The sequence below is a fragment of the Prionailurus bengalensis genome, chromosome A3 (genome assembly GCF_016509475.1).
Source record: "Prionailurus bengalensis isolate Pbe53 chromosome A3, Fcat_Pben_1.1_paternal_pri, whole genome shotgun sequence".
Lineage (NCBI taxonomy): Eukaryota > Metazoa > Chordata > Mammalia > Carnivora > Felidae > Prionailurus > Prionailurus bengalensis.
This window is the reverse complement of record NC_057354.1, coordinates 102,076,608-102,093,937: the sequence shown is the minus strand read 5'-3', so window position 1 is coordinate 102,093,937 and position 17,330 is coordinate 102,076,608. Positions and strand designations below refer to the sequence as shown.

General features: G+C 45.9%; 1 protein-coding gene across 2 annotated transcripts in view; it reads right to left on the bottom strand.

The window, feature by feature from the left end:
- Nucleotides 1-10,011, bottom strand: part of RPIA (ribose 5-phosphate isomerase A) — a 31,237-nt gene extending 21,226 nt beyond the window's left edge. For both annotated transcript variants that reach the window (XM_043603946.1, XM_043603947.1), the window contains exons 1-2: nucleotides 9,674-10,011; nucleotides 997-1,057 (exon numbers count right to left, since the gene is read on the bottom strand). In XM_043603946.1, coding sequence (XP_043459881.1) covers nucleotides 997-1,057; nucleotides 9,674-9,958 — 346 coding nt within the window. In that variant the 5' untranslated portion in view covers nucleotides 9,959-10,011. The remainder of the gene's footprint in view (nucleotides 1-996; nucleotides 1,058-9,673) is intronic.
- Nucleotides 10,012-17,330: the final 7,319 nt, after the last annotated feature.

Below are 17,330 nucleotides of genomic sequence, written 5' to 3'. Positions count from 1 at the left end.
ATGCAGTCCAGCTAGCTCCAGTCTTAACTACTTCCTTATATTGCCTCTTACAGAAAAAACAGAACTTTACATGCATAAAACATATAATCATTTATAGGCCACCAGAGGGCGGTTAAACAGGGTTTACTTATTCTTTTTGGATTTGTGCATTTCAGTGGGGGGGGGGGGGGGAGGGAATCTTAAGAAAAAACTACCTTATTAAAAGCTCCAATCTTTTGACTCATTGGGTCTGCATCATGGGAGGTTCAGAAGCCACTATTATGAAATGCACAGTAATTCCTTTGCCCTGCAATCCTCCACACACTCAATGGTAAGGTAGAAAGGTATGTAACACAAAAGCCCGTGTTAAGGCAATAAGGATTCCAGAAGCCATCACGCCAGCACCACAGCCACTCTTTTAAAGACAAAGTGTTCCTGGACTTTGTCTCCTGAGCACTGCCCCCGCCTTGGCACCTAGAAGAAGCAATCAGCATTCAGGCAAGTCTCTCCTCGGCTTTGTTTTAACAAACAAAAGCAGGGCAGTAAAACCTGTTGAGCAGCCACAGGGGCCGATAATTCCAGAGCCTTTCCTAAGCTCAGAGACACCCTAATCAGTAAGCCAGTACCTGCAGGAAGGAGCCACCAACTCTGGGTGCCTCATATCCACTCCAGGGTCATGGAAAGGCGAGCCTGCTCTGAGCTCAGTTTGTCCACCTGAAATTAACTGAGGGACCCAAAGGCTTTAGAAGCCTTGCTTCAGGGCCCCAGGGGCCACACACAGGACCACTGACGAGGATTAAAATTCTGTTGAATTCTTCTCCTAAATCAGCTCCTACCCTCCACATGAGCAAAGTAAACAAAGCCAGGGCATCCCCCAAAGTTGGCTGAAGAGGCCCAAGAATACCTCTCAGAAGAACAGAGCTGGGCAGGTGCCAATGCTGTGCCCCCTCCATCCCCCTCCTCCACATCCTCATCCCCGTGGCCCCCACAAAACACCCAGACAGCCCAAGAGCATACCTATTCGCTGTACAGCATGAACGATTGTAGAGCCACTTCCAATTCCCAGCACTTGGTTATTCTGCCAAAAAAAGGAGAGGAAAAACAAAAACTCATTAATACCATATGTGATGCCCTCTTTAGCCCACTTCCTAGATCAAGGTGCTGTGCCCATTTGATAGCAACATAAGCACTGAACAGAACCAACCGAGAGTACTTTAGCCTAGTGCCCATGGCAGTTTATCAACAGCTCCTTCTATTCTCATCTGACAATAACATCACCATTTCCTCCTGTTAAAAAGGTAAACTGAGGCACATTAAAAATTTTAAGAATTTATTTGAGCAAGTCAGGCCGCATTCAATCTGGCAGACAGAAAGGAGCTCCGAGGAGCTACACGAAATGAAAGACTTTTACAGCCAGAAGGAAGTGTGAACAAGGAAGTCACAGCAGGCAAAACAGCAGACTGGTTATTGCCAGGTTACTTTTCCTTAGGGGACAGTAGGGGCCACTCAGGCAGATTACCTAACTAGTGCCGATCAGACAATTCCTGATGGACTAACAGAACATTCCATTTCTGGGAGGGTTGAAAATGTAATTAAATCTTCTTTTGGTGATACAGGCTTAACACAAGTGACTTAATTCGGGGCCTGTTGTCTTGCTCATTGATGAGGGAACATGGGGTAAGCTGAGGGCAAAATACAGGCTGGCACCACCACCACCCCCCGCCCCCAGGGTGGAAATATGTGTGATATTCCCTGGACACTCCTGGCTACCCAAGAACAAAGGAAAGGGGTTTAAGTGCTTGCCATGGTGATGTGGGAAACTAAGGCAAATGAAAAATCAAACTCCCTTACTGCCTACAGTCCATTGACAAGTCCTTGAAACTGGCAGAGTAACCCCCCTCTAGGAGCTCAACTGTCTCCATGATGGCACTTTGCTAGGGGCAAAAGAGAACCTTGGCTGAACATTGTCCCAACCTTCAGGAACCTGTAAGTCTACTTCCTTAATCTCAAGCACCCCAAGATATACGCTGGCAATCATACTCTGAACTTACTGCCTACCGATATACATCTGAAAGGTCTCATGACGGAGGTTTTACTAAACAGTAAAAAATGGCATTTCCCTAGCTAACAGCTAGCCCCTCAAGGTCCTGGAAACCTTGCTTCCAAAATCCCTTAGAGACTTCTATATCCCTATGTATATATATACATACACATACGCACACACATATATGTATACACACACACACACACACACACACGTATATATATATACACATACATAGTGAGTAACCTGTCATGACCCCAGTGCAGCTCTTCCTGTCCACAGGGTCCTGTCCCCGTGCCTTAATAAAATCACCTTTTTGCTCCAAAGACCTCTTCAAGAATTCTTTCTTGGCCATCGGCTACGGACCATCCCACCATCACCCCAAAACTTCATCATTTACAGCCAAAAAATTTTCACTCTGGGCTTCCCCTTGCACAATGAGTTGTTAATCAGTTGCTGGAACTCTACGAAATTTGACACAAAATATTTCAGCATACTGAACTTCCTGAAGTTGCTTATTCAAAGTAAGGTTATGTAGGAGGTAACTGATATTGTGAAAAGATTATTTACAAAAAAAAAAAGAAAATCACGAGACTTATGTCAATATAAAATGAATAGGTCATAGATTTCATTTAGCTCATTAAATTAATGAGTGAATGGGAAAAGATGTTACAACCTGTCCACAGGAAAAACCCTAGAACCGAAATTCATATGCAGTCAAGAAATGTTGAAATGAATTTACAAGAGTCTTAGGATAATAATCAGTTGAATCTCATAAAATTTGCAAATCTATGAACAAAAATTACGTGCATTAAGAGCGTTCTACAAGTTAAAGGTCTCTCCACAGAGTTGTGGAAGGCCATTCCAAAGAAAGGATATTTAGTAATGTCTTTTACTCATTTCCTTAAATTTTGCCTTATGGTGTTGAATTCTTCCCTAAAGTGGAGATAATTAGGGTTGAGGTCACAAGGGATTGTTGTGAGATTTGACTTATATTAACATTTAATAAATATTCTCGGTAAGTGCTTAATGAATGGTAGCTTTTGCTCTGGTTTCTAGCTGTTTTGCCTTAGTCTGGCAGGAAGTTGCTTAGGAACTGAGTGAGCTCCACATTAGTTCCTGATTGTAGTACCCTGACCCTGTTTTGCTGTTTGTGGTCTAACTGACCCCGGCTGGGCCCCTACTCTGCCCCTCGTCTGCTCACAGGGATTCTCCCCCTTTCTCCTGAGGCCTGTTTCTTGTCCTTTGTACTCACAGCACTCTTACCCATTGTCCCTACTGCAGGTGAAGACTCTTTCTCATAATCCTAACTAAGCTTCACCCTCTTCCCGTAGTGAGGCAGCCTTGTGCAAAATAGGGACCTTCTGGCATCAAGTGGACGGATGCTGATGTGGTTTCCTATTTCAAAACGTCTGCCATCCCCTTCAGACAGGGAAACTGAAGAGACCCCATGGGGGGAAAAAAAACCCTGCTTTTTCGCTTTTTCCTGCTTCTATTCTTGCAAGTGATGAGGGAGCCAAAGGCAAGCTGACGGCAAAGCACAAGCTAACACCCCAGACCCCTCTCTCCAGGTGGGATATGTGACACTCCTCAGGCACTTCTGGCCGCCCAAGACCAAAGGAAAGGGAAAAACAAACTGACAGAGATCATAGTCGTGCAGGACGTGGGTCTCCATCACTTTGCAACTGTTTTAATGATTTACAAGAAAAAAGGCAATCTCCCGAAACCTACAGACTCAGCTTCCCGAAACCCTAACATCACCCTCCCCCTCCATAGTGATGTGGGGAACAATGGCAAGAAAATGTAGATAAAACTAAATTTCTTTATAACCTGCAGCCCATTGACAAATACTTGAGATAGGCAGAGTAAAACATTCCTCCGGGAACTCCCCATGGTCTTAACGTTAATACTTTGCTAGAGGGAAAAATAACTTTAGCTCAACAAAAGCAAGGCCTCCAGTATCTTGAGTCTTCATCAGCATATGAAAGTCTGAGAACTTCCCACTGCCTTTACACACACACCCTCCCCCAAACTCCCAGGTATATAATCAGTTCGAACCCCAGAGCAGCTCTTTGGCCCACCGGTCCTGTCCCCATGCTTTAACAAAGGCACCTTGGCACCAAAGACATCACAAGAATTCTTGGCCATCGGCTCTGGACCCTCACCACCACCACTTCAACCTCATCCCTCGGACTTGCACCCCCCCCACCCTAAACATGCCTTATGCTATCGATAAAAGTATGTCCTCCTTGTAAATGAAGGTCAGGGAGTTCAGGGTATCTTTAGTCTTCTAGCACAATAGATAACATCTAAGTACTGATGGGGCGGGGTCATCATGAAGGGTTTTCGGAGACTCCTAGCTCCAGAGCATAGGTATAAGTGACTTATGGGGAATACCTGGGCACTCATCCTTTTTTTATTTAATTTTTATTTATTTCTAGGTTTTTGAAAGAGCTAGAGAGTAGGGCAGGGGCAGAGAGAGGATCCCAAGGAGCCAAGCAGGCTCTTCGCTCAGCAGAGCCCAACACGGGGCTCGATCCCACAACCCTGGGAGCCTAAATCAAGAGTCTGATGCTCAACCAACTGAGCCACAGAGGTACCCTGCACTCATCCTTGTTTTGACCAGTTCCAGGATGCCTGAGAGGCACATACCCCAGGGCCACTGTCCTCAATAAAAACCCCGGCCCCCAAGCAAAAATGGGAGTCTCTCTCCTTTCCTTCCTGGGTCTCCCAGACACTCAGGTCTGCTACAATCTATCCCTCGCACTATTCAATAAACTCTGCTCTCACTTCCTACTAGCTTGAGTTTGATTTTGATCCTGTGTGAAGCCAAGGACCCTCTTGACTGGTCCTGAGGGACCCTCTCTGGTTCCTCAGACCTGGCCAGGCTGCATCACCCTAAAGGTTACTTTGGACTCTACCCCTTCTGCTCACTTCAGGGAGGCTCTAGATGGCGGGCTTGGTGCCCCCCTGAAGTTTCCCTGTGATGCCACCAACCTGAAGATGCCTGTGACTAGTCCCTGAGAAGTCACTGAAGCTAGAAAACTCTGCTTTTCACTCTTAGGGTATACCTAGGCTCTGTGTTTTTTGTACAGCTTTTCCTTTCTGACTGCCCCTGGGGATTGGCCAGGAATCTTTCAGTACTCACCTGCAGAACATTTTTGTAAAGCCAGCTTAAAGTGCACATTCATTTTAAGTAAGCTAAATCTTTTGCCTGATAGGAAGCAGCAAGTGTTAAAAAAAAAAAAAAAAAAAAAAAAAAAAGGCCCCAAATGGAGTCACTTATGCTAAGCCCCAGGTCACCAAACCAAGACTTGACTTAATTACAGTTTTGGCTCTTCCAGAAAGGGAATCTTAAGCCAGTCAGTCAGGAACTGTCTGATCAGCACTAGCTAGGTAATCTGCCTGAGAGAACTCTGCCATCCCCTATAGCAAAGTGACCTTGTAATAACCAACCTGCTTTTATGCCTAGTATAACTTCCTAGGTCCTGTCCCTTCTGACTAGAAAAGTCTTTCATTTTGCAAAGCTCTTTGGAGTTCCTTTCTACGTGCTAGGTTGGATGCTGCCCGATTTATGAACCACTGAATAAAGCCAATAGATCTTTAAATTTTACTGTTGAATTTTGTTTTTTAATACCTCATAGGAGACAAAAAATCCTGGGGCAACTCAGGACAAATTGAGAGCTACAGCCAACACCCCTCACTCCCCACAGGACAAATACCCAATGCTAGCCCCTGGGCCCGTATCTGATACAAGTCCTTCTCAAAGCAAGACCACATCTCAAACTGTAAAGGACTAGAAAGCATGACCAACAAGCGGAGAGAGCTGCAAAAAAGAAATGAAATGTTAATATCCCAGCCACTAAAGCACTTCCAGCTGGGCCTCTACCTACTGATGGCTTTACCCATTAGCCTCTGTGCTTGCTACCTGATGGAAATCACTTTGACTAACTCATAGTTCCCAAATCACCAAATCCACCATGGGGCCCTCAGAAGAGAGCTTGTTCTGGGTCAGTACTCTACCTTCAGTGATGCCCTCATGAAGGCAATGCATCATCCAGTAGTCATTTAGCTACCTGCGCAAACGTCAACAGTAAGGTCTTCAAGACGTGAATGGTAGGTCACAACACAAAAACAGCCAAAATAGCTGGATATCTGGGGGCGCCAGGCAAGCGTCCGACTCTTGATGTCCACCCAAGTCATGATCTGACAGCACAGAGCCTGCTTGGGATTCTCTCTACATCTCTCCCTCTCAAAATAAATAAATAAACTTAAAAAACATAGCTGGATATCTTCAAGAATGAGAAAATTACTTAATTTACTGATGCCTACGTAGGCTTGACCTGACTCTCACACCTGACCCGGAGCTGACAGCTCTAGCTATACAGTCATCCTCATTACCATACACTGATGTCACTCACAGGCTCCCAGCAGGCAGGTGGCACACAGATGAACTCTGGTGAGTCAGACAAGCTCTACGCAAGGCTCTTCCCTTTGTGGAGGAGGCCAGGAATTACAGAGGTCTGCCAGGCGCAAGCTCTTCAACCACGTGGTTCTCCTACCATGGAATCAAATGACTGGCCCAGGAATCAGTGTCCTAGCCAAATCGAAACAGAGACAGCCAAAGGCTGCCTGTGAGGTGGCCCAACAGCAGGCGGCTGCCAAGCAAGCTCTTCAGGAGGAACGGGCCCCTTCTGATGGGCAATACCAAACCACATGTCATATGAAACACTTCTGCTGACCAACTGGAGCCACTGCTCACCAACTTCAAGCTAAGCCGGTCAAAGAAACAAAGCCAGGCTCCAAAGAGAACAAGGGGAGCTACAGACCTTCAGGAGAACACGGCCCTGCATGGTAACCCATCCTGGGTGGCTATACTGCCAGGAACAGGCACATCTGAGGTCAGGGTGGCTACCCAAAGGGTTCAGCTGAGAACTCTCCAGGTTCTCCATCCATCCAGATGTGGAAGTGGTCACCACAGTGGAACACCAATGGGCTGGGCAACTGGAAACCCTACACTCCAGAGATTCTAACTAAGCAAAGGGCCACCAATAACCCCACAACCTTCATATTTGTGTCCACACTCCACCAACTCAACCAACATGTACCAGGCAGGCCCTGCTGCAACCAACATTGAGCAAAGATAAGGTTAACTATCCACTAAGAGCTTACTTACTCTTTAGGAGGATAGGAGAGATAAACATACAGATGACTAGAACATAAGACACCATAAAGCATCTAAGAGGTATAAAGCACTACAAAATCGAAAAGATCTCCCCGCTACTTAGGAGGCTAAGGAAAAACCGAAAGGAGGAAATGGTCTTTGAACCAAACCCTGAAGGACATATACGACTTTAACAGGTAAGGTCAGAGGACAAGAGCGAGTATTCTAGATAAAGTGTAGTGATGTTAAAACACACTATATGCCAGTAGTCTGACTTTTCCAATGTTCTGGTACATGGAGGACAAAGGATTATAGAAGGAAACAAGACTGTGGGCTTCAGGAAAAGAACCACAGCCTCTCGTCTGTGCATTCTCTCCAGCTGGCCCAGTACCGGGCTCGCAATAGATACTTTAGATGTTAACAGGGACATTAAAATGAGGCCACCTGAGGGCCACTGTGACAAGAGCAGATGGGCGCTTCAGAAGATGATAATGGATCACTTGGTAGATTGGCAGAGGGGACAAGATAAGGGCAACTGCTGTCCTCTGGCCATGGGGAGAGCTTAAACTGGTAAAGGTGATAGGTCAAAGGGAAGGGTCAGCTCTAACAACATTCCAAAGGTGGGACCAACAGGACTTGGCACATGACCACCTTGATAAACTGACACAAGTGAACAATTTCAAGACATAAGGCACTGGAAGAAAATATGGCTTAGATTGGGACAAAGGATACCCCTCTCCCCCAACTCCCCAGAGGACAGCTAGTAGCTAAGCCTTGACCATCAGGCACATGACTATGTTCAGTAAATGTGTAGATTTGAACTCTCCTGTTTGCAGGAGTATACAGGAAACGATTTTCCTTCTCCCTGAAGCAACATTTCTGGCCACCACACTAACTGCCTGACACATATGAGACACTCAAATATCTGGCAAACGAATGAAATGAACAAATCAACGTTTAAAAGCAGAAAAATACAAAATTCAGGTAATGTTAGCATCTCAGGAAGAAGCTCTGTAGGCAAAGCAGATGCAACTGAGATTGGTGTGAGGTGCCCCCAAAGTGCCAACGAAGCTCTCCCCATGATCACAGAATAATGTGGCTGGAATCCAGTGTTTTGTAGCTCTAGCCTCAGGTGGGGGCTTACAGATTTTTATGTAAGCAAATACATTATAAAACGAAAGTCAAGAATACTTAATGTCAGCAAGTATTAATGTAAATAATAGGAAAAGGTATGTACAGATTTCATTTACTCATCTATTAATTGCTCATTTTATACAGGCATTTTGAAATTTCAGCTTACTGTCCCAATTTTTCAGCTGAGGCACTGAATCCCAAAAGCAGAGCCAGACTGCACATTTTGCATTGTCTCTGAGAATTCCCATGGAAAACTCCACTGCTAACCAGACGTGGAACAAAATACACCAGAACAGGGCAGCTGGGGAGCTGGTGGAAGGGCACTGGAAGAGGAGTCACTCAGTTTGGGTCCCGGAGGATCCTTGGGCATTCCTCTACAAAACATGTTTCTGTAGAAACAAGTTACCACACTGGTCCCTCCCACTTAGTCGAGCTGTTTGAGGATCAAACATCATATATCAATGGAAAGTAACTCTATATGCTGAAGCATTAACAAATGTAAACGTAAAGAACTATCATTAAAGGAGAGAGAGAATCTGATACCACTTTCTAAGAAATAAAAAGAGAGACAAAAAGCCCAACAGAGCCCAGGAAACTCCACCAAAGAGCAGAGATACTCCACTTGGCTCCGAGGAAGTACCACAATTAAGATAATTAACCTGACTAATAAAGTTTAAGCAAATCCACTCCGGTTAAGAGACTTCACTAAACAGCACCACACCCGCCACTTAACAAGTGGGGCCACGACCTCACCGGTAACACCTAGACATCTCTGCGCCCCAACCTTAAAGAACAGCTTCCTCCAAAATCCAAGCGCCCACCCACCCCTGTGAAAAGCAGGAGGTTTAAAGCCTGAGTCTTCCTGTCTCTCTTTCGCTAGCGAGTACACTCAGGACCGGACGCGCGCCACGCTAAGAACCTCCTTGGAGTGAAATTTCAACGCAATTTTCAAAACAGCTCTCCACAGACTTCCCAGCACAATAAAGAGCGATGAAGAGCTCTTGGCAGCCTCAGGACTCACCATTTGCCATTTGTTGATAAGGAAGCCGCACGGCAAGTCCCCGCCAGCCCCACTCCAAACACATCAGACACCACCAGACTCCACTTTGCAAAGTGTTACCCCGCCGGACAAGGAGTCTTTTTTAGAAAGCTCAACTTTTAGGAAACTCGCCCCCAACTGATTCCACATCTAAAAGATCTTTAAGGAGCAAGGAAAAGCGCGGGGGGCGGGGGAGGGATCTAAACCCGGGTAAAGTGTGCACCTTTCTCTCCTCTCACGCACCCCCCGCCCAGAGCGCGCAACAGGAGCCCGTCAGGCAGAGCACAGGAGCCCCACGCCCGGAGCTGCTCACCCTCACGTGGTTCTCCACCGCCGCGCGGCCCGCCAGCTTCTTGGCCTCCTCGGCCTTGGACATCGTGGAGGGGGCCGGGCAGGCGCCGTTGGCGTCCCCGCCGTAGGTACCTGTACCGCCGACGCCGGCGCGGGTCCCGGACTGCGTGCGCCCGGGAGGCTGCACGTGGGAACCCAGGACACCCCAGCTGTTCCCGCCTCCGCCCGAGGCCGCGCCCCCGGCCCGCCCGGGCAGCGGGGCCAAGACCCGCCCGTAGAGGGTGCTGAAGGGCCCGGGGCGCTGCATCCCGACGCCAAGCTCCAGCCTCCGCCACGGTCCCGCCCCCCGGCTCGTCCGGAAGTGTGGTCGCTCACGCACAGAACGTGGCGCCCGCTGCTGCCGGAGTCCTTGCTGGGAGGTGTAGTTCTGTGGCTTCGGCAGCCCGCACCCACGCACCAACGGGGACTACCAGCCCCACAATGCTGCGCGACTGGCGAGCAAATAGCCCGCGACGACCTTCGGTGCGACGGCCCGTGTGGCCCAAGTAGCCAAAGTCCGAACCTAGGCGTAATACCTAGCAGATGCGTTTACGCCGCGCTTGGGAGGGTCCCGGGGGTTTTTCTTTCTGCCGTCACAACCGAGAAAGGGGTGGTGAAGCTGACCTTGTCGGTTTTCCCAGTAGTAGGAGCGTGGCCGTGGAGTCCCTAGGCCAATCGCTGTTCTGGAGACGTCGCCCCCTTTTACGAGTGACTGCTCTAGACACTCCCCGGGGAAATGCACAAACGGTTTGCGCGGGCTTGTTATTGGACAGAGAACAGGTTCTGAACCCAGGTTCAGCTGCTCCCTGCTGGAAAATCAATATTCGAGAGACAAGTAACGGTGGGAAAAGAAGGTTATTTTTTTATTCAGGAAACCGGCAACCTGGGAAGATGGTAGACTAACTTCTCAAAGACCATCTTCCCCGATCAGGCGAAGCCTGAGGGTTTTTAAGGGGAAGGCATTGGAAAAGGGAGGAGAGCTAAGTGCAGAGAAGCAGGTGCCAGGCAGCTAGTCGTATGTGGATGTGACCTTAAACAGACTTGCTGGAGTCAGCAGCGGCTGTTTGTGACTGTAGTAAGGCCTTATCTTCTGGGAGAGCGTGGGCCTTCATTCCTCAAGGCCGGCAAATCTCAAGGAAATTAGGCCGGTTCTGCTGTAGACCAAGGGACTTAGGTCAGCAAGCAAAGAGTGCATAAGCTTGAAGCAAGTTAACCCTTGAGACGGTTGGAGTCCTGTTACACACTGAAATCGTATCATTAGAGCTGAAGGCCCTGGACTACAAGTTTAGAACTCCCAACCTGAGACGTTGTTCTGCACCAGACAGTTTTGGATGGCTTACTTCCTCCAGGATGGATGCCGGGCAGAGACCTGGCAATCCTTGCTGATGACTTAAGAAGGGATTCAGAACAGGTGTCCCCAAAATGTGCCACTTTGTCATGTGGACTGTTTTGAACTGAAAGCAATCCAGACCCCGAGGAACTCAAGAGAAACTTTGCCCCTCCCTTAACTGCCTAGAAGTATCTAAATTGGGTGTCTTGTCTAGAATGAGAGTTATTACCAATGATAAATTTTATCTAACATCTGTATAGCAGGGCAAACATCTAATTACCAAACATCTTTCTTGTTGCCCTGTGAATTGCCCTTCTCCCCTTTGAACTCCACAGCACTTATCCCATTCCTTAGCTTAGGCTGGCATATATACATATGACCTCATTTGTCTTGATATACGCCAAGAATTTCTCTGTGAAGCCTTGAGCAGCATCAGTCAGATTTACCAGGTACCCAGCCCCAAAGAAGGAATGGATTTGTGTCTCATTTCAAGAAGGAGGCCAGAAAGAAAGAAAATAACCTGTTCTGCCACCTTGGTATATAAATGAGTTATCCAGAGAAGGCAGAAGGGCCCTTTCTAAGACTGACCGCACCTTTAGCTAAAGACCCTCACACAGTTGGCACCCTCACCTCATTCTGGTCTCTGCCTGCTCAGTCGTCTTCCCCACACGCTTAATAAAGTACCCCTGTCCCAATCCTCAGCCCCCCAGTCCCCACCTCATGCCCATCATCTCCTATTCTGCTCTAACATCATCTTGTTAAATAACCTGTTTCTTTGTTTATTGCCTGTATTTCCCACTTCAAGAATAGAAACAGAAAACTTGTGTTTCTTGTTCACTACTAGATGCCTGAATTTACGGAATGAATGAATATAGGGCATCAGCCCTTGGCTCCTCCTTCCCCTCATCCACCAACTCTCCACCCTCACCCCCACTCCACCTCAGGCATGGCACAGAATAATTTCCCGCTTTGATTAGCTTACAAGCAGTTTTAAGAGTTTAAGAACGAGTTTCACTAAGAAACAATGATAAAACAACAGACCCAAATAACTGCCTCTCAACTGTTTTTCCTGTCTCTCAGGAGCTGTTGGCTATGTAAGAAGCACACTGCAGGCATTCCTGATTTCTTTTACAGCAACTGTTTCCTTGCCGATTTCCCTGACTCAAGGCCCAGCCACAGCTTAAAGGAAAGGGACTTCAGGTAGAGGCCCCTGGGCCTGGTAGTACCACACTTGGGTAGGGTGCAAGCAGGAGAGGAACAGACCTGAGGTCAGCTGCTTGTGCCCCACCCCCACCCCATTGGAAAAGGTTACATCCTGAGTACCATTTAAGTGGCCTGACATAAAGTTCTATTAGTGGGAAAAGAAGCTGTAGGAAATGAGCACTTTTTTTTTTTAAGTTTATTTATTTTGAGATAGCACGTGTAGAGAAAGAATCCAGGGCTCGAACACACAAACCATGAGATCATGACTTGAGCCAAAACCAAGCGTCAGATGCTTAACCAACTGAGCCACCCAAGCACACCCATCAGCATGTTTTTCTTAAGTTGGTTAACTCCAGGCTCTCCGAGGCTTCAATTTTTTTCTAAATTATAATCTAAATATTTATTGGGTTTATGGCTCAGATGTTTTGATTATAATATTTTAATAGACTGACTATTTATTTTGAGAGAGAAAATGCGCAGGAGAGGCAGAGAGAGAGAGAGAATCCTGAGCAGCCTCTTCACTGTCAGCGCAGGAGCCAATTCAGGGCTTGAACTCTCGAACCATGAGATCATGACCTGAGCTGAAACCAGCAGTCAGACGCTTAACGGACTGAGCCACCCAGGCACCCCTAGACTCTACTTTTGAAAGCAGTTTTACATTCATAGCAAAACTGAGAAGAAAGTACAGAGATTCCATATATACTGTCTTGCCCCCACCTATGCGTAGCTTTCCACCGCTATCGACATCCCCCACCAGAGCAATATATTTATTACAGTTGATGAACCTACATTGACCTATCACCCAGAGTCCACAGCGTGCATAATGGGTCACCCTTGGTGTTGGACATTCTCTGGATTTGGACAAATGTATAATAACATGTATCCACCACTGAAGTATCATACAGAGTAGTTTCACTGCCCTAAAAATCCTCTGTGCTCTGTCTGTTCATCTCTCCCTCCCCTTTAATCCCTGGAAACCACTGATCTTTTACTGTCTCCATGGTTTTGCCTTTTTCAGAATGTCACATCCTTGGAATCATATACTATGTAGCCTTTTCAGATTGGCTTCTTTCACTTAAAAGTACGCATTTAAGTTTCCTCCGCATCTTTTTGTGGTTTGATAACTCACTTCTTTTTAAAACCGAATAATATTGGGGCGCCTGGGTGGCGCAGTCGGTTAAGCGTCCGACTTCAGCCAGGTCACGATCTCACGGTCCGTGAGTTCAAGCCCCGCGTCGGGCTCTGGGCTGATGGCTCGGAGCCTGGAGCCTGTTTCCGATTCTGTGTCTCTCTCTCTCTCTGCCCCTCCCCCGTTCATGCTCTGTCTTTCTCTGTCCCAAAAATAAATAAAAACGTTGAATAAATAAATAAATAAATAAATAAATAAATAAATAAAACCGAATAATATTCCATTGTCTGAACGTACCACAGTTCATGTATCCATTCACCTACTGAAGGACATCTTAGTTGCTTCCAGGGTTCGACAATTGTGAGTAAAGCTGCCATAAACAGGGTGCAGATCTAGGTGTGGACATAAGTTTTCAGCTCCTTCGGGTATAGCAAGGAGCACAATTGCTTGATCATATGGTAAGAGGAGGTTTAGTTTTGTAATAAACTGCCCAACTGCCTTCCAAAGTGGCTGTACCATTTTGCATGTTAACTAGGTTAACATAGCACGTTAGCCAAGTAAAATTTAAATTCAAAATAACTAAATAAACAAACAAAGTGGGCTGTACCATTTTGCATTCCCATCAACAATGAATTATTATTTCCGCTACCCCTCACCCTCACCAGCATTTGGCGTTGTCAATATTCTGGATTTAGACCAGTCTAATTGGTGCGTGATGGTATCTCACGGTTATTTTGATTCGCATTTCCTGGTTGACATGTGATGTGGAATATCTTTTCATATGCTTATTTGTCATCTGTGTATCTTCTTTGGTAAGGTGTGTGTTAAGGCATTTGGCCCATTTTTAAATCAGATTGTTTGTGTTCTTATTGTTGGGTTTTAAAAGTTCTGTGTATGTTTGTACAGCAGTCCTTTCTCTGATATGTCTTTTGCAAATATTTTTTCCCAGACTGTGGCTTGTCTCCTAATTCTCTTGAAAGTGTCTTTCACAGAGCAGAACATTTTAATGTTAATGAAATCCAGTTTATCAATTCTTTCTTCCATGGCTCATGCTCTTGGTGTTGCATTTAAAGAATCATTGCCGGGGCGCCTGGGTGGCGCAGTCGGTTAAGCATCCGACTTCAGCCAGGTCACGATCTCGCGGTCCGTGAGTTCGAGCCCCGCGTCGGGCTCTGGGCTGATGGCTCAGAGCCTGGAACCTGTTTCTGATTCTGTGTCTCCCTCTCTCTCTGCCCCTCCCCCGCTCATGCTCTGTCTCTCTCTGTCCCAAAAATAAATAAACGTTGAAAAAAAAAATTAAAAAAAAAAAAAGAATCATTGCCAAACCCACGGTCCTCTGGATTTTCTCCTATGTTATCTCCTAGTTTCATAGTTTTGCATTTTATATTTAGGTCTGTGGTCCATTTTGAGTTAACTTTTGTGAAGATTATAAGGTCTGTGTCTAGATTAATTTTTGCATGTTCCAGAACTAACTGTAACAAATTCTCTTAGAGCCAAGGTCCCAAGAAATCTCTGTGTACTCCTCCTGGTTAACAGCAAAAGTTCCTGCTATTAGGCAACAAAAGCTATGATCAGACTTTTCAGAAGCTCAAACTTTCTACTTTTCAGTAACGGAACACAGCTGGTGGATTTAAAGAAGTTTTTCCTACTTTTTGGCACATTTCCTATTAGTCAAGCATGTTTAAGTTTACCTTGTATTGTCCCCTTATATATTCAGCAGGACCAAATATAGGCAGTGCTGCACCTTATCTATTTTATGAATGCCTTTAACTTTTACACCAGAAGTCCTTGAAAGAAATACATTTATCCCAAAGCCACACTATCCACTAAGGAGAGAAGTCACCACCTATTCTTTCAAATTATGCTCAACTACCTAGACTGGATCGTTCAATATGTACCAAATAAGACAGCCACCAGCGACGGAAGGAGCCCCCAATTTGCTAACACCCTACAAAATTTAACACAAATTATCAATTTTTCCCTCTCCTTCAAGAAATCTCCCCTTCTTTGTTTCCATAGAGAACATGTCTTCCCTTACCCTTTTCCTTCTCAACCTACTCAGCCCAAGCAGAAAGTGTCCACTCAGTTGTCTCATATATTCATTCCGCAAATATTTATGGGGCATTTACTCCATGCTAGGCACCAGGACTACAGCAATGGGCCACACAGACAAACACCTGTTGTCCTGAAGCTCACATGGAAGTCCAGGTTCCCGCTTCCACTCCGGAGACCAGAGCATCTTCCCATGGAAGTGACCCCATTCCCTCGGCACCTCAAAGGCAGATGATGCTATTAAAAGAGAAGTCTACAAAAATAGGCAAAGCAGGACTCTTACACAGGTTAAAAATGAACACATTGTTTACTGTTTCAGGTCGCTCGTGAATGAGGGAAACTAGGAAGGTGTTACAACCAGTTTAAAGTAAAAAAAAAAAAAATCATGTATTTATATGGAGTTGGGATATTGAAATGAACACGCCAGTGGGGGCAAAACAAACTTATTCCACAGCGGGACTGGGATGTCAATTGAACCTCTGCTAGACAGACTTCCCATGACCCTAGAGAAGAATGAATGTAGACGAGCAGACTACCATCAAGAACAATTTTGTATTGCTGTTGGTTATCTATAGCTTACAGACCTTTGAAATAGCTTTCATAGAATCAGATAACCCAGAGGAGTGTCCTCTGCCATCTAGACAATGCAGAGTTTTCCACCGAAGCACAAAATTTTCCCTACAATGCTAATGTTAAGGCTCCCATGGATGCTATCTCTCTAAAGCTATGGGGAACTGGCACAGGATTTCTCAGACTCAGCACACTGTGGACATTTTGAACCACACAATTATTTGTTTTAAGGAACAGCAGCATCCCTGGTCTTTGTTCACTAGAGGTCAGTAGCACCCCCACACTCTGCAGTTGTGACCAGTGGTGTCTCCAGACATTCCTACCCTTTGAGCAAAAGCCCTCAGCTTGACTTTAATTAGACCAACTTAGGGAATATGCCCACTCAGAACCAATGGGGGTAGAGGTGGGAGGTGGGGTGGATTTTATTTAGTTCGAACCTCAAATTCCTTAGAAGCTAGAGTCACCTTGGCCCAAGGACTATGGAAAGGAGGGGTAGAATAAAAATTGGGTACTGTTACTGGGTGGGAGGAAGAAATGGATGCTAGGAAGCTGAAAACAGCACAGGGACACTTGTGCATTGGAGGACCAAGACTGTCCATCTTTTGCTATCGCGTTCACCCTTACTGTATTTGTGGTTCAAAGTAGACTGTTCTGAGCTCCTCCTGGAAACAGGTGGGGTTATAAATACATTAAACAATCAATACAATATTAAAATGAGTCGGCAGCTACTGTTTACACAACTACCCTCTGCCACTGTCAGGGACACGGTCTGTGAGTGAGCAATGTGGTAAAGGAAAAAAAATTGCTGGAATAAAAATACTTTTGTGGGCAATTTTCATTCTAGATATTTGACACAAAGCAAGGGAAAGTTGATTTACAATGCTATTCTAGTTAAGTACTATCATAACCAACACCGGATCATTGGAAATGTCTCTATTTCCCTGCAGATGATACACTTAGGCAACTAACAAACCAGAACCATTGTAATGAATGAATGAACAAATTCCAAGCCAGGGTTTTAGGAACAGTCCCCTCTTTCACTATATCCAAATAATCACTTTCTACCTATGTGTCCTGCCTCCCTTGTAACTGTCAGCCCAGACCTTGTCTTTATGTTCCACAGCCACCCCCCCCACCCCCAGTTCAGGCTCTTGTCAATTCTAGATCACCACAGCAGCTTCATAACTTCTGTCCTCTTCCCCAGTTTCAACTCCCTTCCACGACCATCAGAGCAATTTCAAAAAAACAAATCTGATCACATTATCCCTGCTTAAATCTTACAATGGCCCCTCATTGTGCTCACGTTAAGTTCCAAACTTCCTGACAAGGTGTGCAGGGGCTTTCCATGAGCTGACC